This window comes from Caloenas nicobarica, chromosome 5 (genome assembly GCF_036013445.1).
Source record: "Caloenas nicobarica isolate bCalNic1 chromosome 5, bCalNic1.hap1, whole genome shotgun sequence".
NCBI lineage: Eukaryota > Metazoa > Chordata > Aves > Columbiformes > Columbidae > Caloenas > Caloenas nicobarica.
In genome coordinates this window covers 60,580,580-60,604,790 of record NC_088249.1, presented here as the reverse complement: position 1 = coordinate 60,604,790, position 24,211 = coordinate 60,580,580, and the positions used below count along the sequence as shown (strand labels likewise).

General features: G+C 36.4%; 1 protein-coding gene across 1 annotated transcript in view; it reads right to left on the bottom strand.

Moving 5' to 3' along the window:
- The window catches only part of CCDC73 (coiled-coil domain containing 73), an 81,397-nt gene that overhangs the window by 14,405 nt on the left and 42,781 nt on the right, over nt 1–24,211 (bottom strand). The window contains exons 7-13 of the mRNA XM_065635185.1: nt 23,967–24,005; nt 17,147–17,282; nt 12,646–12,725; nt 7,076–7,204; nt 6,658–6,717; nt 5,337–5,441; nt 602–712 (exon numbers count right to left, since the gene is read on the bottom strand). Of these exons, the coding sequence (XP_065491257.1) occupies nt 602–712; nt 5,337–5,441; nt 6,658–6,717; nt 7,076–7,204; nt 12,646–12,725; nt 17,147–17,282; nt 23,967–24,005 (660 nt within the window). The remainder of the gene's footprint in view (nt 1–601; nt 713–5,336; nt 5,442–6,657; nt 6,718–7,075; nt 7,205–12,645; nt 12,726–17,146; nt 17,283–23,966; nt 24,006–24,211) is intronic.

Genomic DNA, 24,211 nt, shown 5'->3' with positions numbered 1-24,211 from the left:
CCTGTATCCAGTATCTCTACCTGATTCAGTTTGAGGTTGCTTTTTTTGTTGTTTTGTCTCCTGGGCCTATGACCCTTCAGAAGTATCTCTAGTCTATGTCACTTCAGTCTATGTGGGTTAACATGTATTTTTTACTATATGACAGTCTAGTGACAGTTTTTTCAGGGTACAAGAGTGCAGCCTAGAAATGCTGGTATTCTCTGAATAAGTTGCATAAAAAACCTGCAAATTTTCTGAAAAATACATAAAATTCAATGTAAATTATAAAGTGTATCAGCTTCCACGTTTAGGTGATGGCAAGTGTGTAACTCCAGAATATTTTTAAGTGCTAAATTCAAGGTAACACCTAATACTCTGGCTATTGCTTTATACAACTGCAGGAAGTGCGCTGACCTTTTAGAGCACGGAAGTCAACATTTCTCTTAAATCTACCTTTTAAAAATATTAATTTCTAGAAGAGTCTGCATTACTGGAAAAGAAATTGGTTGTTTTTATTGTAATATTTCTGCAATATTTTCTTGGCTTTTAGGAATTACCTGAAATGCTTGATGACTATTTCAAAAACCTTTTAATACTCTAGCATTTAATTTAATAAACCTACATCTTTTTTCCAAGTTCTTAGTGCTTTCTCATGCTCATTCTGAAGATTAAGGAACTTTTCTTCATTTTCCTTTGCCTTCTCCCTTTGCAGCTCATTATCTCTTTCAAGGGTCTGCAATAAAATTAATTATCCAAAAAATAATCAATACCGCATTAATGAATTTTGATGTGTTTTATGTTGCTTGGACCTTTGCTTCTAACATGCTGGAAGTGCCATACAGATCAGTGATAATGTGCTATCTCAACAATAATTTTCATAAATTAACAGAAAGGTGCTTATAGTTTAGCTAACAGGAAACAGGGGGAGGTTATGAAAAAAGAAATGGCTATAAAAGGGTATAAAAACACTTGCCATTATTCAGTTTCACTGCATAAGTTTTAATGTGCTGAAAAAGTAATATAAAGTCCAGATATGAGAAATATGAATTGTAGCACAATCTAGACCCATTGTACTTAAAGAAAAAACTATTGTGTACTCAAATAACAGATTTTTATTTTCTGATCAGTTTTTCTGTCCTCAATTGTTTATTAACCTATCTTATAAACTGTATAAACTTTAAATTCTAAAATAGATTTACTGGAACATGAAGTATATGTCTGATTATCCTTTAATTTATTTTTATTAGATCAGTGGAGTAGGACTGCATCAAAATAACAGTAATATTAAGTTTTATACTATCATAATTGTACTTGCAACATTTTTGAGTTAACTCTTTCAGCTTCACTGTGCTAAATTAAAGCAATCTTGTCTAACTTGAACAGTAACTTCACACTCATCTCGGGTACTGTTGGAATTTTTATCCTATCACATTTTTATAACAATATGGAAGATTTACTTGGAAGATGACTTACTGCATCCACTGTCTACTATATAGATGACACAAATATATTTGATAATGTAAACATGACTTTAATGCATGTAGCTATATGACCAGCTACATATTTATGACTCTGCTGACTTTCTTTGGAAGTCCACTTGAAAAATGTTAAGTTATGGAGGAAATACTCCAGAGCAATTCCCTTTTACTTAATCTTTTAACTCAAAATGAGTCTACCTCTTGATTCACTTGGCATCCATTTTGAAATGCCTATGTTAATTTAGCTACACTATTAATACAAATATATTTTACAGGTATTAACACTAGGAAAATTCAGACTACCTTGCATTTTTTTACAAATGGAAAAAATCGTGCCTAAGAATATAATAGAACTTCTCTGACAGATTCTATAATTAAAAAGATGAGACAATTCAACAATACATCATCTGAACAATCACACTCTGGCTTAGCACCTTTCATCCAGTTCTATAAACTAGGAGTCCAAGACTTCCTGTCTTTGATAAACCTGCTCAAACTCCAAGGATGTCACTTGTGTCTCAAATGCAACCTCCTCTGAGATGGAATTTAACAGTCAGTCTCTCTGATTAGGTGCTTTGCAAGTCACTCTTACCTTTGTTGATGAGCGGCCTGACCTAAAACTGAAAGGATTTACATATCTTTAGGCTAGCAATTGTACACAGGATTCATTCTTTTAAGTGGTAATGACAACAACAACACAGATCTTAGGCCAAAGTATCAGGAGTAAAAGATGAATAGAACTGATCATATGTTGAAGCCAATTGTACAGAGAGGGGAATACCTGCATTCCTTGCATTCTCAAGTATTCTGTCATCTGTTAAAGAATTATAACTTGCTTTTCTGAACTCATAAGGACATTGGTATCCTAGCACTACATATGCATAGACAGAATGAGAAATGACAGTATGATCCTTCTTGAATGTTTAAGTATACTGACATCTCAAGCCCAAAAATAAGCCATAATTTTTTGTGAGTATAAGAATAAAAATATTTCCATGAGACTGTACAATCACTCCTTCCATTCTTCTATTATTCTGAAGAAACTCTTTTTCTTGATGAGCAAGGTCCACAAATTTGACAGGGATGCAGGATAGAGCATAAGAACAATACATAACCTTCAGACCCCATTCATCATAGTGTGGTTCTAGAATCAATAAAGATGAAAGCAACAGCTCTCAAACTGGCAGGAAAGTGGCTGGATCCTTCAAGTTACATATTCAGCTCCCTATTTTTCTAAGTTCCATTTGTTGCTTAAAAAATGACACTGCAAAATAAGCAGTTAACACTGTCTCATTCCCTGCAATATCCTGGTAATTGTATCAAAATGTCAGCCAAACAAGTAGCTATAAAAAGCAACAATATTTTATGACTGCAGTTTAAAGAGAAAGACGGATATTTCTGACAAATCAAAATAACCCCATGAGCTCATACGGAAAGAACAAAAACATGTGACATTCTTAATAGCACATAATATTTACATCACGCTGTTTAAGGGAATCGTGGCATTTTATGCATGTATTTGTCAGGTTTACAAAAAATACATCTATTAAAATATCCAGCCACTTCTATGCTTCCAGATGCGATCTCTTGAAAGCTTGCCATTCATATGTGCTTATATAAATGTTATGAATCCTTTCATTCCCATTCTCAAGTAAGAATGTCTTGGTCTTGAGAATGCACAGAATGCTCTCACAAAGCCCAACTGAGATAAAATCTTAGCTGCTCTTAAGTGACACAGTGAAGACTAAGAAGGAATATTTATATCAAACTAAGTATTGAGGAGTCCTCCTATAGTCAACAGAGCTTTCAAAAGTTGAATCAAGAGTCTCTTATTAGTTCTCCATGTCTTGTAACACCAATTTCGTCTCAAGTACTTATGCCTGCAAAAAATTACCTTTGAAGACAACACTGAAGCTTTAACGACTAGAAATAGTTTGTCCTGTAGTTAGAAAAATAGAAAACATTAATACCTTTCCAATGCCTAATATAAATGGGACTCAAAGCTGGCGCTCTAATTGGAACTAGTATAATTGCAATCGGAAATCAACTGTTGGTGTGTATAGGCTGCAAAACAGAGACTTGTACTCGATTCATATGTTAACAGCAACGAAACCTGCTATACTTTTCTTACACTTGTAGACTTTTATGTGGAGTCCTCAAAGATAAGACTTACAGATACCATTCACAGTTTTAGCGGGAGTTTTAAGGCATACTATAAACTTTGTCTGAGATGGGAAACAACAGCTCAGAAATACTATCAAGAAAAAGCACTTTTAGAACACACCTGCTATTCAACAATCCTGACACAAAGATCATAAAGGGCCCCCTGTATTATGAAAGTCACAATCAGTAAGGCTATATACCAATTAAATTATCTTGAGCTTCTGGTTTAATTTACAAAGTAATTTCAATCATCTTAAAACACAAAATTCATGTTACATTCTTACTATAATAAAAACCAGTATTGTAAGAAGAGCAAGTAATCCAGCTGTTTCACTGGACCTAACAGATAAATAATAGAGGTTACAGAAAACGATGCTACTTTAGGCAATTCTACAGACAAGGTCCTGTTGAATGAATCCTTGTGAAAAGTTTTAAACATGTTAAGAAAAAGACAATTTTTTTCCAATTAAACTCTGCTTTGTGGGGTGTTGTTGTTGTTGTTGTTTTTTTTTTAAGAGCCAATATACAAAAGACAAACCGGAGAACTCTGAAGATTCATGATGAACTGGCAGGACTGTTCTCCACATTGAGAAGCACTTCTTGGTTCTAGAGCTCTCCAAGATCAAAGAATGAAAATCCAGCACTCTAATACAAACACAGGCACCTAGACATCAAAAGTCAGTGACTTCTCTTTCTCTTCTAGTCACTACAGGTTATCCAGTACTAAAAAGCAAGTACTTTAGTTTCTAGTGAAAATTTAGCTAGTTTCTGATGGAAATCAGAACTTATCTTTAACCTTACTTGTTTCATCAAAATGCAAAATTCACATATTTGTATTGTGGCAGAAGGCAAACTGTTTCTATCTATTAAAAGACAAAGTAAAGGTTACGTGAAGTGAATCTAATTTCAATATACCATAGAAACATTTACTTAGAAATAAAAGGAAGTTTAATTTGAAATTAACTGAGTTCCTAGTTCAAAACCTTGGCCTCACAGGCCAAGCAAAGAATGGAATAGTTGTGGTTATGTATGGACAAATAGTAGATAATTATTAACAATCCGATTAATGGTTGTACCTGAACTCTGCATGGCAGAGCTGACCAGAACAGATATGACCTTAATCTTCAATGTACCGTGGGCCAATCTGTCTGCTGGTGTCACATAGGATCTAATCTGTTCGGAGCCACTTTTACACACTCACAGAGGAACTGAGGAATGCTGCAACTCCACACTCTCCAGCATGACTACTTCACACCTCCAGCATAAATACGACACCAGACAACACAGCCAGAAATGGCTGAGGATATGCTCACTCTCAGGCTCTCTGCTCTAATAAAACTGAGGACAAGTTCCAGCTATGAAGATCTGAAATTTGAAATATTTTCCAGAAAATAAATGTATACCAACATGGAAATTATAAGAAGCAAAAGTCAAAATCATTTGATTTCAAAATACTTGAAAGCAACCCCCAGTATGTTCTGGTTTTACCCTCCAGAAATGGCTGATACAAATGGCAACCATGATTTACTTTATGGGGAGAACTAAGAGAGGGAAACCATAGACTGCACTTCAGGGTTCATGCTGACAGTTAAGGAGCTGAGGGAGCAATGGAAGTGAGGTCAAAAGTTCTGAAAAGCATTCAGATGTCTTTAACAGCTCTGGACTTAAAAATACATAACAGATAGTAGCAGCTTGTCTAATCAAGAAAAATCTGACCTGATATTCTTCTTTCAGTGCCTTTAATTCACTTTCCATTCTAACATTCGTTTGGGTTATTCGCTGAAGCAGCTCCTGCACACATTGTAGAGAGCTGAGAATTTCCTTATTAATACAAACAAATTAGGATATATTGAATAAGATTTTGTTTCTGAAGTTTAAACTTTAGATAATATGTCTTTTAGATTAACATATTTATTTTTTTATTCTGCCAGTGTTAACAAAATCATGCATATAAAGTGTACTTCAATGTCAACATTGGGGAAGGGCTTGTAGGAAGAAATCAGAACAACTCCAGGTTCTTTTGACCTTTTGCCTTGGAGAAGATAACATTATTATAACTTATAACTTATTCTTTTTCAGAGATTTTTCTTATAATTAAAATGAACAATCCATTGATACTTTAAACACAATGCAAATCCAATGCCACTGTGAGCTCAATTGGCAAGTATTTTTAAAAAGCAAGCTCAAAATGCAAACAGGCTTTTACAGATTGGAAGAGTACTTCTGGCTGAGCCTTCAGTGAGTGCGCAGTGGGCATACAAGCAAGGTCCTGCTACTGTCCCTCCCTGAGAACAAGAACGATACACTTCTCTGACATGTTTGCTTTAACGAACTGCAGAATCAAAATTCTGCAACTGTTTAAGAAAAAAAAGAAATAAACCCACCCTTTTTACACTTAATATTCTGCAAAGCAGTGTATTGTGCTGTTATTACAGGGAATGTAAGTTTTTTGCTATGTTTGATACTTGGCTCCATGTAACCGTTTGAATATCAGGGTTTGCTCTGGAACATACCTGAGTTTGTGATAGAAGATGGTCTTAACTCTGTTCAGCTATGCACAGGTGTAGCTTAATATTCTAAATGTGTATGTTTTGTGTGAATGGAACACCATTCCATTGTATACGATTGACACATGATTCCAATTTTACTTGGTTTCAGCACCAGCAGTATCATAGCAAACTGTTGGCAACCAGAAAGCAGAACAGCAAGCATGTTGTGCAAACCTTATCACTTATTTGTACGGAACCGATATGTAATGATTATTTCATGGGTATACCAAACTTCTCCCATCTGAACTCAAAGAAAAAAGTTAAGACTTGGAATAAAGTGTCAAAAAATGTCCTTCATTTTGCTAATACACTTTCTAAAAATTGAGTAAGATCCCATTTATGTTAGTAATAAGATATTTCTGAAGAATAAGCAAGTGAATTTAATTCATTTTAATAGCTTAGTATAATAACTGAAGAAACTTAAATATAAAATATAGCACATATATTCTAAGTGATTTTTAAATAGCAAAGACATATTAACAACTCACCAGCTTTTCTTCCTTAATGTGAGTGTTTTCTTCTTGAACTTTTTTACTAACTGCTGTCTCCTTAAAAAAAAAAGAGTGTGAAGAACAGTAAAAGTCATTTAAAATTATTGTCTATTTTCTTTAGTAATATTGTATTAACATGATATTGTGAATCATCATGAAGCTATTTAAAAAACAGAAGTATTTTAAAATACATTGTCTTATCCATATGGTTTTTTACTATAAAATTACGCCTATATTCATAGCACATTTACTTCCCTAGAAAAGGTCATTCTGGAAGTAGCACTGTTATATTGTATATGCAGTTAGTAGAAAGGAATCACTAATCTGTATATAGAGAGATCATTGCCATGATGTTTGCTAAACAAAGAACAGAAAATATTCACTAAAAAATAGATTTGTTTAAATTCCAAAATACCATTCTGATTTTTTGTTGCAGTTCTTGAAACTGTTTTTCCTTTGCTGCAAGATTGATGTTTTCTTCTCCCACCCTGTACTGAGATGTGACCTTGGACCTTATCAAGTCTGTAGTTACTTTCTTCAGTTCCTTAACACAGGAAACACGTATAAATAGTTCATCCAGTATAGGCATTGCAATTCAAAACAAAGACAAATCTTTTAAACTATCCTGAGTCATGCCCTGCTTTTAAATAATGTATGGAAACAACAGAATAAATTAGAGGAATTGAAATTTGTAAGACTGACTAGCTAAACTTTAAACTTGTCACGCGTGGCTAAAATTTTCTTTTCAGAGATAAAATGTTATTGTGCTAATTTTACTGGTTTAAGTATTTATGATACTTAGGCATTTTTTTTTTCTTTCAAGAAGTATATCAGAAGTGGACATTGAGTTGGTATTGGTAAAATCTCCTACACTGAGATATACAGTAGGAATAAAGTACCTATTATAACTACTGTGTACGTTCCTGGGAATCAGAAGGAAAAAAAAAAAAAAAAAGGAAAAACAGTGACTATCTGGTAAAAACAGGAACTGGCTGTAAATTTGGAGGATCTTTGCTTTTCCTGAAACATTAATTACTTAATCTCAGGAGAACGCTAAATTAATTTTAAATTAGAGGCTTCTACAACATGATTTTCCATCTAAAATATGCCTTTGATTTCATAGTCTTTATAATCTTTTAAATATCCTGCTTTTTCTTGGTATCTGTTTTTTAACCAGTTTATTCCAAGCTCCTAGTGGAGCAAATAAACAGCAAATGCTTTGATCTCATTAAATTACAACTTATAGTTCCTGGAGCCATAAATATTATGCCCTGTTCTCCCCCACCCCTCCCGTTCTGGTACAAGGTAGTCTGTTTAATATCGCTCTCTCCTTGAGCACTCTGACGTTTACTCAGACAAATAGCAGAGGTTATGAATGCTGTTCACAGATAATATCAAGAATTCTTCACGATGCCATAGTGGTGAACCAAGCATTCAGAATGGTAATAGTTTTATCTAACAACTAAGTTTGGTCTGTTTAACTTTTCTTCACAAAACTGGAATTCCATCTTATCACAGACCAATGGTTTAACTGTTCTGGACAAAATCATATAAAAGTACAAAAGAAAAAGGGAAGATTATGTTGTAGCTGAAATTCACAAATACAGAGTTTTACGGAAAATACAAGCATAGGTACTATGCTTAAATAAATCATTTTTTTGCTAAACGCTTTATTTCTCATGTCTTTTAGCCATAAATCAATCTAAAATGATCTAGTAAGTACTAAGTATGACTGCAGAATCAATTACAGAACCCAAAGACAGCAATCCTTTAGCCTAGTGAGGCTTTTTCCATCTTCTGCAATAACAACATATTAGCTGTACTATTTTTGCTTGAAGGCTCTCTAATGAGATACACAAGGAAAATCCCTACAATTAAGTGGCGGAAGATGCAAGCGGTTTTAACTTTGCAAAAGAGAAAAGCTGCACTGTGCCAGTCTTTACAGAGAACTAGACTAATGGGGTGAATGCTACACAGGCAGGTGCAGAAGCCTGCTGTGGATCTCATACTATATCATTCCCAAAATTCACAGTTTATTTTGTTCAGAAAAATCTTACTACCTATTTTGTCATGGGTAAAGACAAGTCACACAAAGTAGAACGTGTCCTTGAGGTAGAAAAGATGACTGGATTTTTGTCTTTGTATATAGCAGATGGATGTGTATAAACCATCTGGAACAAAACCCAGATCTGCTAATGTACCAAAGTTGTAGTCAGAAAAAAGACCAAACCAAACCACACACACAAAAACCCTGACCACCAAAACTCAACACAAACCAGATCACCAAAAATAATAGGCAAGTTTTCCACGGTGAGTGAAAGCACAAGCTATATGGTATGAAAATAATACAAAATAATTTTCTACATAAAATATATATATTTTCTCATACTCCAAAATTTTTAAAAAAATTCACCCCTAGAGTTTTTGCTTATTTTTTCTAGTAGCCTTCTTTTCTTAATAAGATCATTAGTAGTATTCTGAACCCTATATATAAAATTGAATCTGCAAAATAATTTTATCAGTTTTGGGGTACTGTTAAGAAAGAATGCTAAGGCTTTAAACCCATTCCTTTGATGTGTTCCTAGCAGCCAACACTTAGGGACACAGTTTCAGAAACACTTCAAGCCAGTGCAAGGCAAGAGCGTCACAAAAGAACAGTCCTGCTCCTTAAATGTATTTTCCTTTTACCAGTTGATCTAAGCTAAAACTTACTCCCTTTTTTTGGTAAAATGTAGTTTTAATGAACACAAAATTTTCCTTCTACTTTCCCTCAAGGCCACACAAACACACATGCCAGCCTGAGGCCGTGGTACGGGACTGGCAAAGCAGCCAGCGCAGGGAGATGTAACCAATTCCCAAGACTGTGCTGATACCTTAATGCAAACTTTAAGTGTCTCCAAAATTACAAATAAATCTTTTTGCTCTCTTCCTAGATCTGTGCGGCTCTTGTAATCTTTCAGGCCTTGAGCGGCACAGCTGGTTTTTAAAGGTTTGTTTCATTCTGCTGCTTTTCTTGGTCAGATTTCAATGCCAGCATTTTCATAGTTTCACTAGTTTACTTTTATCCATAAATGCTGGATAGCATTCACTTAACTCCATATTCCCATTAAGAACAAAGGTGTGAGATCATCCTGCTCTGAGTCAAAGTAACAGCGATGATAAGAGCTGACAGCCAAATTAAGATTTTAGTACTAAGGAGAGTCATTCCCACTCCAGCACTGAGCCTAGAGAGGAAAGAAGTTTGAACCCATGAGTTGTCAAGAGCTGTTAGAGGTCGGTCAATTCTCCCAGGCAGATAAAACCAGCTTTTTAAGTCGTCCCAACTTGTGCTGCAGAGATCATGACTCATTTCAGCTATGTAGCAAGTGAAAAGAGCCTGGTAATTCCTCTTCTAAACTCTTCTAAATATCAAAGATTTCTCATCGCTTTGGATCTCCTGTTGGTCCCTTCAGCTCTACAATAGATAGATTCCCCAAGAAGGGAAAGCACCAGACTGCTTTAAGATCACATCTGCCACAGTGAGGCTACGTACAAGGCAGCCACGATGAAATGAAACTACTTCAGGGCACTTCTGGCTGGGTCCAAGCTCTTCTTCCCTTCCCTTCTCTTTCCTTCTCTTGTTGATGAGCCCACAGCCCTTCAGCCCAAGTGCTGCTACAGGCACAGTTCAGATGTGCACTCTCACACTACAGAACTTCTCAGAAATGTTTTATAAGCACACTGTTGAAGTAGGGAAAAATGAAAAATAGGCAGTATTTTTTTTAGTTATATTTTTCTTTTTAAACTGTTTTCACACAAATTCTGCATTTTGAGGAAAAAGGCATATCTTTCTATTATATACAACTTTTATTAATAAAGCTGTATTTACAAATAAACCCCCATTTTTTTCAGAATAAGGCATTGCTGCAAAGTGCTGCAGCGCTATGTGAATATGAAAAGGCTAAGAAATTAAATTCCAGCTCAGTTTTGCACTGACATTCAGAATGAGATAGTCAAATACTTAATAACCAATAAGAAATTCAGACAGAACCAGGATAAAGGCATTTCCTGGTGAACTGAGAAAGGCAGATTAAGTTTCAGTTGGCCTCTTCTGCTGCTTATCTAACAGTATTTTATTTAAAATTCATCACCCATGACCTTAAGAATCAGGAGTACAGGTGAAAAAAAAGAATGGATTAAGCACTATGTTTGACTGCTAGAGTACATCAATCACTATCAGTTTATCTCCCACATCTCTGTTGCTCACAAATTTCACACTATGTAAAATTTTCTTAAACATTTTTATTTTTTTACCTCTCAAATTACTTATCCTCAGAGAATTCTAAGTAATTAATTATTCTTGGTTTCTTAACCAAAAGCAACAAATATAATTTACTATGATGCTTAAAAAATTCTAGAACTCCTAAATTTTGCTATTTTAGATGAATGCTCCTCTTTTCATCACATGCAAATTACAATTCCTTTAAAAAGGGAGCTGTAGAGTTGAAGGGTACCCAATGCACACAAGACAAAATTGTCCTCAGACCTTCATAGCTATGATGATATTACCATTCTAACAAATATGGCTTTTCTATTGAGGAAAGTTATCACCACTGACAACTTTCAATAGTTTTCTGTTGCTCTTCCCTTGATCAAATATTTCAGATCAATATATATAGGTTTTATATACAACATGTAAGTATATATAAAACCTATAATTTGAATTAGGGAGCTAAATAAACATTTGTAAATGCCATAAAACCTATTTGTGATTTAGATATTAATTTGAGAATTCTTCCAGTGTCTGCTTTACTGTTACTGTGTTTCTCAGTCTGTTTCTATGATGGTAGCAGTTCTGAAATCTTTTAGATCAAACAATCACTTCAAAACTTCACCTTTTTGACACTGACGTTTGCCATATTATATTGTAGTATGTAACTAAACAAATCTATATTGAATTAGCGATTAGTCTTTACTGTGGCTGGAATACCTTCATGTAATAAATAAAAAAAATAAGTAAAGCACTAGAGAAGGTAGAGAACGAAACAAATGAAAAAATGTTAAACTGTCTCTTTTTCAAGATGAAGTTTAATTTTAAGTCAGGCTTCTAGAAGCATCACACTCCAAAGAACCTCAACAACAAGAGGCTGTGTGCTTTGAAGAACAAAACACAACACTAGATTCAGGAAGAGTTTTCAAGCACTTCTGTACCTTCAAGTCTCCTTTCCCAGGCAAAAAATGGTCATGGTAGGTAAACATCCAATTTTTGTTCAGTTTAACCCAAATATAAAATGGTCATGGTCCCTTCTCCTCATTTACAAATTACTGCCCCTTTTTGTCTTGCAAGAAATTCACAGACTTTGTAAGGATTCCACAGTAGTCCAAAACATTCATCTGGAAACTGGGGATTAACATCAGGACAGGAAGAAACATGCATTTGTTGCCTACCTAGAATCCTCAGAGAATCAAAAGCAGAAAAACAAACAAAACAAAACACCGAAACCACAAACAAACACACACCAAGCAGAATAGAAAGATATGGAGATATGAAAAAGATGTAGTATGGAAAGATATTGAGTTTACAGGACTTTCTGATGGAGATTCAATTACATTTTTTTATCCTACGTTCAATCCACCAGCTTCCTTCAATGGCAACTACTCGTCATGTTCCATCACTCTTTGACTAAACTGAAACCACCACTGCTACTTTTCCATTTCAGAAGGGAGAAGCAACGACAACACAGTACAGGAAGAAGAGAGGTTGCCAATAATGAGAAAAAAGTAGGACAGAGTAGAGTAAATAAAAATTACCGAGTTACAGAAACAGCTACTCGAAGTTTAATTGGGATTCTGTGCATAACAAGGGAGCATAAGATTAACTCAGCCATTAGTCACAGAATGAAGAACAGTTCTGCTGTTTGTCCACTCCTCCTGTAAGTTCTACAGCAGCTTGTAGAAGTCCCAAAAAATCCCACTTAAACATTCAGAAATACATCCTATACTTACTTCCTTCAGGTTACTTATTTCTGTCTCTTGTCTTTTATTCACTGATGTTAGTTTCTTATTGAGCTGTATCGCTTCCTGTACTTTAAACAAAAGTTAAAACATGTTAATATGTACTTTCATGTTTGAATTGACATTGAATTTGACTTATAACTGCAATGTATGTGTATATCATTTACAAAACAGTTAAAGATATCTTTGTGGAAAGGAGGCTGAGACTGAAAATGTGACTCAACTACTTTTTCTGTATAATGTTAATACTACACTAGAGGATTACACCAGGTGGTATCAGTTGCTCTATACGTCAAACAATGACTTAAAACTTTTCTATACATTGGTTCACCTTTTTTAAACTTGTAATTTAATTTTTAGTTCATTTTATGTCACTTTATTAGGATCACTTCTCCATTAGCTTTTAATCTTAGTTTTGCTTTTTAACAAAGGCTTTGCTTGTAATTTTCTGATAAGTTTATTTTCAGAGAAACATAGAACATAATAAACCACAGAACATTCAAATAATTGAGTTAACAGATGTGTAGACTTGTATATGCATATACGACATGGAAGACAGCAAACAGCAGAGGGGAAGGGCAAGGAAAACTTTAAGAATAACCTCTGTCCCTTTTGATAGGGAAGGGAATTTTCTCTTAGACTTCATACAGGCCAAGATATCCCTAGGAAATTCCTTGAAGTTTCACTATGAAAAGCTGAACATATTCCCTGGCACCTGTACTTTTTCAGCCACCTCTATCTAATTTTAGTATTTTGATCCTCTGAGGTCTCTCTCCAGCCTTTTCTATTTCCTGATTCCTCTTTATTCACTCCTAATATTTTTTCCTTATTTTCTCAAAAAGCTTCTGGCACAACACTTGAATACAAGAACTCTGGACACTCTGTCACACCCATAAAGTTTTTTCCTTTTCTGTTAAAGATGCCAAGCATGATGAGGAATGATGGACAACAGCCTTACAATATAACAAGCAATGTTGCAGTTTTATATGAGAGTATGTGCTTAACAAATGAAAATACTCAAGAACGTAACAAATACATTCTGATACAACTTAGAAAACAAAACAAAACAGAAAAATAAGCAGGCAAAAATTGGTAAAACCCTCTCCTATCTTTCAACAAGACTCATGTGTTCACTCTCTAGCTTTAAAATACTAATAGTGGGACATTGTTTAGGCAATAAGGTGTATTATAAATGTGGTATTTTCCCTATACAGCACTATAACACATCAATTTTCACTCTCTTGTTTCCCTACATACTGCTTTAATACAGCAGATAAAGAACAACGGTTTATAAATTTAAACAATTTGCATAAAAAGGGCTCGTATGCTTTCTGCCTGACTTTTCCACTGACTGCAATTTCTTGCTCAGAATTTACAAGTTATATACATGCCAACTGCAGGTCTTAAAAACCACAACGCAAATTGAATTCTCTCTGCAGCAGAAGACATGCTGAGAGTTAAAGTGGTGAAGAGATTGGGTTCTTGAAGGGAAGCAGTAACATTTAGTCTTTTCAAAAGGTTCATTTTGCAATTACTGACAAATAATAAATAAAGTAGAATCATGGCAAAAAGCATTTCTGTATGGTTCAGATAGTGTAAATACTGAAAGTAAATGTCATTTTTCCATAAAATTTGAAAAATTCTTTTCTGTATCTAACATAACAGAAAAACCTTGTCCAATGTAAATAAAAGGAAAATACAGCAATGTTTCCTTTTAATTTGTTTTTAATATTAAATATTAACCTATTAAAAATGAATATGAAAAGTAATGTGAGGTGTTGAATTATCACAAACACACATAGAACATGTTACCAATTTATTCAAACTAGATCTGTAAAGCTATTTGGTTTCAGTCAAAAAAACATAACTTCTAAACTTTGCTATTTGAAAAGTTTTTTAGTGTTTTGGGTTTGTTTGTTTGTTTTGAATTATACAACTACTTCGCCCCTTCCTTAAAAAATAATACTTCTTTATTTTTACATCCTGTATATGTGTCGACATGGACGGAAACTGCAGGCACACAAAACAATGCACAAGTCCATATTCTACACATACACCATGATGTTTGCATAGAAATTTATCACTTTGTTATGAGAAACAGGGATTTGTCTCTCAAATTAATAGGTACAAAGTGACATTTAAATGAGGTATTTTTATTACTCGAGGTTATCAGCTTTATTATTTTACAGATAAAAGTTACACATTTATATTTTTTTAAAAAGTATCTGGAATCCTGTTTTTTTGTGTTAGTAGATTCACAAATAATTTTGTTATGTTCCAAGACATGAACAGGGATAAGGTACAGATTTATAAAGCTTGAATAGCCATAGGAAGTCAGCACAATGGAGGAGTTTGTCTTGGTTGATGAGGACTGGGTTAGGAAGCAATTAAGCAATCTGGACATCCATAAATCCATGGGTCCAGATGGGATGCACCCGCGAGTGCTGAGGGAGCTGGCTGAAGTTATTGCTAGGCCACTCTCCATCACCTTTGCTAAGTTGTGGGAAACAGGAGAGGTGCCTGAGGACTGGAAGAAAGCAAATGTCACTCCGGTCTTCAAAAAGGGCAAGACGGAGGACCTGGGTAACTATAGACTGGTCAGCCTCGCCTCCATCCCTGGAAAGGTGATGGAACAACTTATCCTCGGTGCCATCTCAAGGCATATCAAGGATAAGAGGGTCATTAGGGGCAGTCAACATGGCTTCACCAAGGAGAAGTCATACTTAACCAACCTCATAGCCTTTTCTGAGGACATAACGAGGTGGATAGATGATGGCAAAGCAGTGGATGTGGTCTACCTTGACTTCAGTAAAGCATTTGACACAGTCTCCCACAGCATCCTCACAGCTAAACTGAGGAAGTATGGACTGGATGATTGGGTAGCAAGGTGGACTGGGAACTGGCTAAAGGAAAGAAGCCAGAGAGTCGTGGTCAGTGGAGCAAAGTCCAGTTGGAGGCCTGTATCTAGTGGAGTCCCTCAAGGGTTGGTACTGGGACCAGTACCAATCAATATATTCATCAATGACTTGGATGAGGGAATAGAGTGCACTGTCAGCAAGTTTGCTTATGACACCAAACGGAGAGGAGTGGCTGGCACACCAGAAGAGACCTGGACAGGCTGGAGAGTTGGGTGGGGAAAATTTTAATGAAATATAACAAGGGCAAGCGTAGAGTCTTACCTCTGGGTAGGAACAACGCCAGGTTCCAGTTTAAGTTGGGGAACGACCCGTTAGAGAGCAATGTAGGAGAAAGGGACCTGGAAGTCCTGGTGGAGAGCAGGATGACCATGAGCCAGCACTGGGCCCTTGTGGCCAAGAAGGCCAATGGCATCCTGGGGTGTATTAGAAGGGGGGTGGTTAGTAGGTCGAGAGAGGTTCTCCTCCTCTTCTACTCTGCCCTGGTGAGACCACATCTGGAATATTGTGTCCATTTCTGGGCCCGTCAGTTCAAGAAGGACAGGGAACTGCTGGAGAGAGTCCAGTGCAGAGCAATGAAGATGATTAAGGGAGTGGAGCATCTCCCTTATGAGAAAAGGCTGAGGGAGCTGGGGCTCTTGAGCTTGGAGGAGACTGAGGGGTGACCTCGTTAATGTTTATAAATATGTAAAGGGTGAGTGTCAGGAGGATGGAGCCAGGCTCTTCTCGGTGACAAACAACGATAGGACAAGGGGCAATGGGTTCAAACTGGAACACAGGAGGTTCCACTTAAATATGAGAAGAAACTTCTTCTCAGTGAGGGTGACAGAGCCTGGAACAGGCTGCCCAGGGGGGTTGTGGAGTCTCCTTCTCTGCAGACATTCAAAACCCGCCTGGACGCCTTCCTGTGTAACCTCATCTGGGTGTTCCTGCTCCGGCAGGAGGATCGGACTAGATGATCTTTTGAGGTCCCTTCCAATCCCTAACATTCTGTGACTCTGTGATATAGTCAGAATCTACATAACAATTATAACTGCATAAAATTTTTCATACCACCTTATTTATTTCCTGATCTGGTTTTAGGCTTTTATATTTCTGTACAATAAAGTATTTTTTAAGTTTTATTAATATTTTCTGTCCATTTCCCAACATTAAACCTACTTTAAATGGCATTAATTTTCCCCCATTTGCTAATTCCTTTACTTTCAGCCCCTCATTCGAGCTGCTACAACTGTTTATGTTATCTTTTTTTTTTTTTTTTGGAGTGGCTGTGCTGCTGGATTCTTTTGAACACAAATCAATTCCTCAGTGTAATCTACCATGTGGTCACACCCACAACTGTAGCAGCACATCAGCAAAAAGCAGAAGAGGCAGAAGAGGTGTGGGGCCTCTGCTGCTTAACCTGGCACTGTCACAGAAAGACAGACTGAAGAAGCTACTGAGACACAATCACTGTCAGTCGGTGTATTTGATGCTTGGCACCTGGTAGCTATTTTTCTGAATCATCAGGTGTCTCCAACTCAGTTTGTCAAAACACAGCAAAACCAAATGCTGCAGGACATTTAAGACATACATACCACTGTGCTCCAGTTTTCCATGAACACCTTTTACGATTCCAAACTGACATGCAATGGTAGCATAACACCTCTCGACTTCATTCAGTTTCTTCTGATGCTCCTCTTTGGCTGTTAAGTGCATCTGTAATTTTTGATCCTGTTAGAAACATAAATGAAGCACTTGCTTAATGATAGTAACTAGCATGTATAAATCAACTCTCCAGATGCTTTTTATCATAATAGCATAAATGCAAAATCATTCCCAGAATATCTCAGTTGCCTATTTCATATTTAACATCAGTTCCCATTTCCAGAGAGCACCTCATTCCAATGACCATTACTTGTGTGTTAGATTATCAAAAAAACACTTTAACACATTTTCACATGCTGTACCTTATATTTTGGAGAATTTTCATGTAAATGTCTGCAGAACAACATCAACTGTTTTCAAATCCTGATTTCAAGTTTTCCTTTGTTAGGTGGCTTAAACAAGTTAATTAGTCTGCCACTGTGTTGTGAACAGAGCCTAACGTGCTAATGCTGCCTGTGCTTTTCACCTGTCCTCCTGCACCACCACTCCATACAGCATTGCGCTCTCTCGTTTCTTTGACATAGGATGTTCACACAGATTAATGCAGTACTCACCCCCACATCAGCTACTCGGTACCTGCCCACATCTTTGGCTGCAGATTGAAAACAACCCAGTGGCCTGAGCAGCTCTGTGCTTGCACCTCGTTGCCCCAGCTGCTCGCTTATCCCTACTGTCCTATTAAACCAAGTGCACCAAGCTCTCGGGTTGCAGCAACGCAACAAAATACAGGGCCTGCTGAAAAATTCCAGACAGCTTCAATCACAGCCCCCACAACCTGTTGTCCCAGCACCCACACAGAGGAGTACAGGGCAGAAACGATGATGTGGCTGGAGACAAATAAGAGTAGGAGCTCCTTAAACTTTGGCAACAGTGATCATGTCTGCATGATGAAAATAAGGCCTATGGACATTGGTCTCCAGTTACAAAACGGAAGAAATCTGTTCTGCAAATAGCGTTCAGTCTTCTTTGTAAAGCCACCAGTAAAGTACTGTCTTCCTTTTATTGCCTTAAACACATTCCAGCATAACATGGTTTTAATCAACAAGGAAGACTTTTTAAGCTATTGCAATACAAACTCACAAATATTGTGGTGGGTGTTGTTTGTTTGTTTTCAATACAGCACTGTTCAAAGTATAGGGCCACTGTGATAATCACAGGATTTGAGCACCTGACAGGTGAGGAGAGGCCGAGGGAGCTGGGACTGTTCAGCCCAGAGAGGAGATAACTCCAAGGGGACCTTATCAAGGTGTATAAATCCCAGGTGAGGAGGGAGGAAATAAAGACGATACAGCCAGACTCCTCCCAGTGCCATCCACTGACAGGAAAAGAGGCAACGGGCGTAAAGTGAAACACAAGAAACTGCACTTAAACTTGAAGGGGAAAAGTTACTGTACAGGAGGCTGAACATTGGAACAGGTTGCACAGACAAGCTACAGAGTCTCTGGTGGTGGAGATATTCACAACCCAACTGGACATGGTCCTGTCCAAGCAGCTCCAACTGAGCCTGCCTTGAGTAGGGCAGGGTTAGACTGAGCCTATGTCAGGCAGGGCAGGGTTAGACTGAGCCTGTGTCGGGCAGGGCAGGGTTAGACTGAGCCATCTCCAGAGACACCAGACAGCATCACCCATTCCAGTTCTGGGATTGTTAAAAATGACATAGTGAAGGAACAAATAGTAGAGAACCTGTATATTGGACATGCCTAAATAAAAGAATTTCAACATACTTGCTAAAAAATAGAAGTGCATCAACTAATTCTAAAGAGTAGTGGTGACTTTGATTTAGATTAATGAAACTAATGCAGATTAATACCCTACACTTCCCAGAAAAAAAGTAACCTTTAATAAATAATTATTAATTCCTCAGTATCAATTAGCAGTTGTAGTATCTTGAAATATAATTAATTCACTTCTATTCTAGGATTATGTATCTATGGGGGGTTTTAACTCCTTTTGTAAGCATCTAGCACTTTTTATTTTTACTTCTATTAACATCTTGGCCTAAGTAATATGTCATTGCAATTAATCCCACAAGGCAATTAAGTGTATTTTAGTTTCATGGATTTTACCAGTCTCCCTCTCGTCTTGTGATGGGATGATTGAAAAAAACATTCACAGGAATCTTTATTCAGTGACAAATGCCACTGTTGTTTGGTTTTTTTTTTAATATTTGTTATTCTTTCTTTCACATACGCTAAGGTTTTTTGTGTTCCTCTTTATACTGTATTTTTTAATAGCTTTGTAGGTACTATTTGGTCAATTTTAAAATCAATTTTCTCTGAAGAGAGTGGGTTAAATTAATTCCTCAGAAACTATATCCATATATTTAGACATCTAATTATTTCTAATCTACAGTAGAGCAACACAGCAATTAAAATGAATCGGGCCAAATTCATTCCTGTGTGTAAATTCAAATTACACAAGGATGAATCTAGCCCAGTCTGTTTGGCTTCTTTAAGGCTCCATTTCCATAGAGTAACAAACGCAATACGTGTCTAAGCATCAGAGGATAATAAAAGCTGTTAGTAATCAAAAGAAATGACCAACATAAGGCTAGCAAAATAGGATTATACAATACAAATTTCTCATGTTTTATAAGGTATGAAATTAAACACACTACAGCAAATAGAAAGTCATAATGGAAGCACTGGTAAAGAAACACCACCACTTACGGAATCACTGCAAGGGATGTAGGTTGTGAATGTTCATATTCTCTTTTTGCTAACTAAACTGTTGAAGAACTGTGCTCAGCTAATGTTAGGATGTGGAATTTATAATAGAAAACCAAAAAGGATAACTTTTTCCTGATAGTAATTTAGGTGTATTTATTCTAGGAGACTGATGAAGAAGGAGGGATCGTAAGTTTGAGACTCGAGACAACTTGTTGCAAGATCTGAGGGGGTTTTGCACTTTCTTTTACAAGGATTTTTCTTAGTGTTGTCTCAATTTCTTTCTTAAGTCAGCAAGACAGTGTTAGTCCCTCCTCCTCCTCACTAGAAAAGCAGAAATGTGCTTTGTTATTTCATAAGGGTCTTTCCAGTGAGAAAAAGAATTGGCCTGCAATATCCTCAAGAGTTTTATTAAGAGCTTACCACTTGCCTAAATATGATTTTTGATGGCAAGGTGCTCTCCAGGCCCAGCACACAGTAAAATAAAAGCCTGAGTTTGTGATTCTTCTGCTCACAGTGAAAAGGTCTTAAAACATTGTTCCATAGAAAACGATCAAGAAACACCAGGAGACACTGCAGGACAGGGAGGGTATGACCCTGGTGTTGGAGTAAGATCCACAGAATCTTGGTTCTCCTTCCTAATGTCTGATACTGCAAGAACAGAATTATTGCCCTGCCCTCCACCAGTAATAAAGATAAGCTGGGATGGGGAGTGGAACTGATTATGGCCATATGGTTTGTTGAGGCGCAATGACTTCTTGGTGGAACACGACCAGAGAAATAGCTCAGGGTCAGGTAGGTGACCGAAGGAAGACAAGGAGGGAATTGCTCATATCTCAAAGATATTCTGGAAACGGAGTCACTAGTCAGAGTTACTCAGTGAAGCAGAAGGTGGTAACTGGGAGGTGAAAGTGTCAAAGAAACAAAGAAGTTGTAGTGGCTTGGAGACCTAAGGTGAGATCACATGAAAATTATGCGAGGGGTTACCAACTGTAAATCTTCAAAATAGGATTTTTTCTCCACAATAGTCCTTTAGTTTCCACCATTTCTCTACTTTAAAATAATTATTTTGAATTCATATTGTACCACTGCATTCTCACTGTATTTTTAAGCAACAGAGTATAGCTACTGGCAAAATTCTAAAAAATTGTGTAAAGGAAATAACATTCCTAGCTTGGATTATTAATAACAAACCAACCTTTAAAATCACATTTAACATTTCTAGGAATTTCTTTTTCATTCATTTGGCAACTCTGTCTGTATTAGAAAACTAAGAGGTGGCAGGGCAGTGCTCGGGAAATGCCTGTTCTGCTGTTTAAGTGTCCCTGACACATTTTATCCTGTGCCACGTAGCACTGATGTGAGCAGCTCCTGGGCACAGCTCAGGCTTCCGTCTTCTGGGAGCATTATTCGGATGTAGATCCCCTCATCTGAAGAGCAGCAGAGTTTAATGAACCCAGACCATTTCATACCACTTGACTGCAGCTTCACTAAATGGTCTCACAAACATTTCGTTTACCAATATAAACACAGTCAGCAAGTGAAACTGGACTAATTACCAGAGGCACTCACCCCATCCACTTCACTCATTAATAGTGACACTGAATCACTACCTTGTAGACAGGGACGTCTCCCTGCTGACTGCACAGGGATCTTGCACTCCACATTTGCTCTTCCGAACTGCACACAAGATTTGGTCTCTAAACCAGCCAACGCTAGCCTTAATGTCATCCTTCTTTTTTTATATTTCAGCACCATGATACATATTTAAGATTTAGGTACTGCAAAAGACAACTCTAAATGCTGACACTCTCAGACAATTCCATGATCAGCTAATGCAAGTTAGCAAGGGAATACATGAACAGATGAACTTTTTTCTCTACTCTACATCAGCTTTTATCCTACGCTCAGAAAGTTGCAGCATTCTACATGATATCATCTGCCAGGAAACTAATGAAGGAGGAAACAAACACCTGACCAAGGCTGTTTTCCTCCAGTCATTTTTTTATTTCAGCATCAAGAAAAACAATACAACACAGAACCCACACTCCAGTTTATTCCATCGAACAACTAGCTTTGTAGTTACCATCCTGTAGCCTCCTGATTGCTTGAGTGCTACTATCCATATACACTGAGGTGCAAAGTGACTACATCATACACAGCAATCAACACTTACTGTGGAAACAAAGGACAGATGGAAGAAATATAAATCCTTTATTTCTTTGTCTCTGTACAGTCTGTCAATATGAAACAAAAACTTCCACTATTTCAGAATTCTAGCAGATATCATAAGACTTATATCAGCACTACAATTTTCACATAAACTTAACTGGATAGCATGCTGAAATGTGGTGTATATGCAATATATTGACATTGCATATGTTAGACTAAAAGAAGAGAATTAAAGGAACAAAACCAGAACGAGATGCTCCATCACTAAGGCGTGCTGGGTCCCCAGCACACACAAGGTACTGCACTGCCTGGCGGGGTTTCCTGGGTGCCAGATATGAACAACACATCTGCTTACTTTCAAAACAGCAGCCAGGGCATGAGCTAATCTGTCTTTAACAAACTTAAAACTGAAATAGAAAAGGGTCTCAAATATATGAATAGTTTGGAATTTCACCTCTTTTACTTTTAAACATTTTGCCATTTGTGATAACTGACTAAGAGAGCCCACATGGGCCACTACTACTTTGATCCCTAGAACGTACTGTTTATTTCAGCGCAACTATTCAAGGAGTAAAGTTGGTAGAATGTCACCCAGTTTAAAACTGTATTAGCCCGCTATTGTATAAAGTTGTAGGAAATAATTCATTTCTGTTTACCTTGTGGTTTTTTGTTTTCATCATTTCATATCAGAGCATCTTCTATATGCAAAAGAGAATTTCTAATACCTTGTCCTCCCACTCAATAGCAGTTAACTATACTCTGTATCAAAGTCACCATATCCCAGTGTTTCAGAAATACTCAAATAATCAATTATCAAAAAAGTTTATAAACATAAGAAAGGAAGGTATTTCTTTAAGCAGCACAGATGTATTTCCAGCTCCTAGAAAAGGTGTCATGATTTAAATATTCTCATTCATACGGAAGACTGAGCCTGCAAGTTATGAAAGGTAATATGTGAAATGACCTAAATGCAAGTTCAATAATTTTGTATATTTGAAAGACATTTTGAGATTAGATGTATTTTAAGAATAAATTCAAGTTAAAAGTGAAGTAAGACAAAACACATTTTATGTTGCCTTTGATCTTTAACTTGTAGCCTTATCTCCCAGGTCAGAGGGCACATTATTCAATTTCACCATATTTTGTGTAAAACCACTGTAGCGTTGAAGATGACTTTCAGTACAAATGTCATGGTACTTAAAGCTAAACTGGACCCTAGTTTTTTGAGCTTCTTAATTAAAATCACAGTCTGTAATGGTCTGACAATATTATCTTTATTCTTTCCAGTTGAGCAGCAGCAGAATTTTCAGAGCATTGATTCAATCAAGCTCAGCAATGTTTCTGCAGCTCACTCTTTCACTTCCTAAAACAGACAACAGGGTTCAGAGCGACTGTGCTGTCAGTCTACAGAAATTTATTCTCTGTGTCAAAGGGAGTAAAGCTGAACTGGATGAAATCTAAACTGTTCAGGGGAACCGATGTTAAGAAGTAATTCTGAGAAGAGTGAAAAAGAGTGAGAGGAAAAACATTAGCCATTTTTCTTAAAAACAAAACTAAGAACTGCTTGGAATCCTCTACTGCTTCTTTGAGAGGAATATGCTAGATCCTATAAGGGTAATATAATTACATTATTCAAATCACATCTATAAAAAAACCACCTTCACTCTAATCTATAAAGAATATAATAATTATGCTTTAAATCAGGGGGAAAAAAATACACATGATTAACAGCAGCTATCAAACTATAAAAAACTAAAAACATTGTTATTTGAAAGTTTTTCAGGTTCCAAGCTGATATAATCTCTTTTGGTTATTTGTAACAATTGTCACACAACATGTAGTACTTGCATTATACTCTAAGTAACATTTTCTTTTCATAAAAGTTTTTTTTTTCCTTTTATTAATTTCTTACCATTTCATTCAGTTTCTTTTGTAAAGTGTATTTTGAAATCTGTAAAATGAAAAAGAACTATTAATTAAATTGTAGTTACATTTTTTCCCAAGACAACGTGCATATTTAAGTATTCTCATACCTAAGATTTAATTGCATTTATTGCCAATCCAATACAGTAATACTAGTTTTGAATTAATGATTTCACTATTTCTTTTATTAGATCACATAATTCCACTTCAATACTTAAATTATGTAAAAATGCT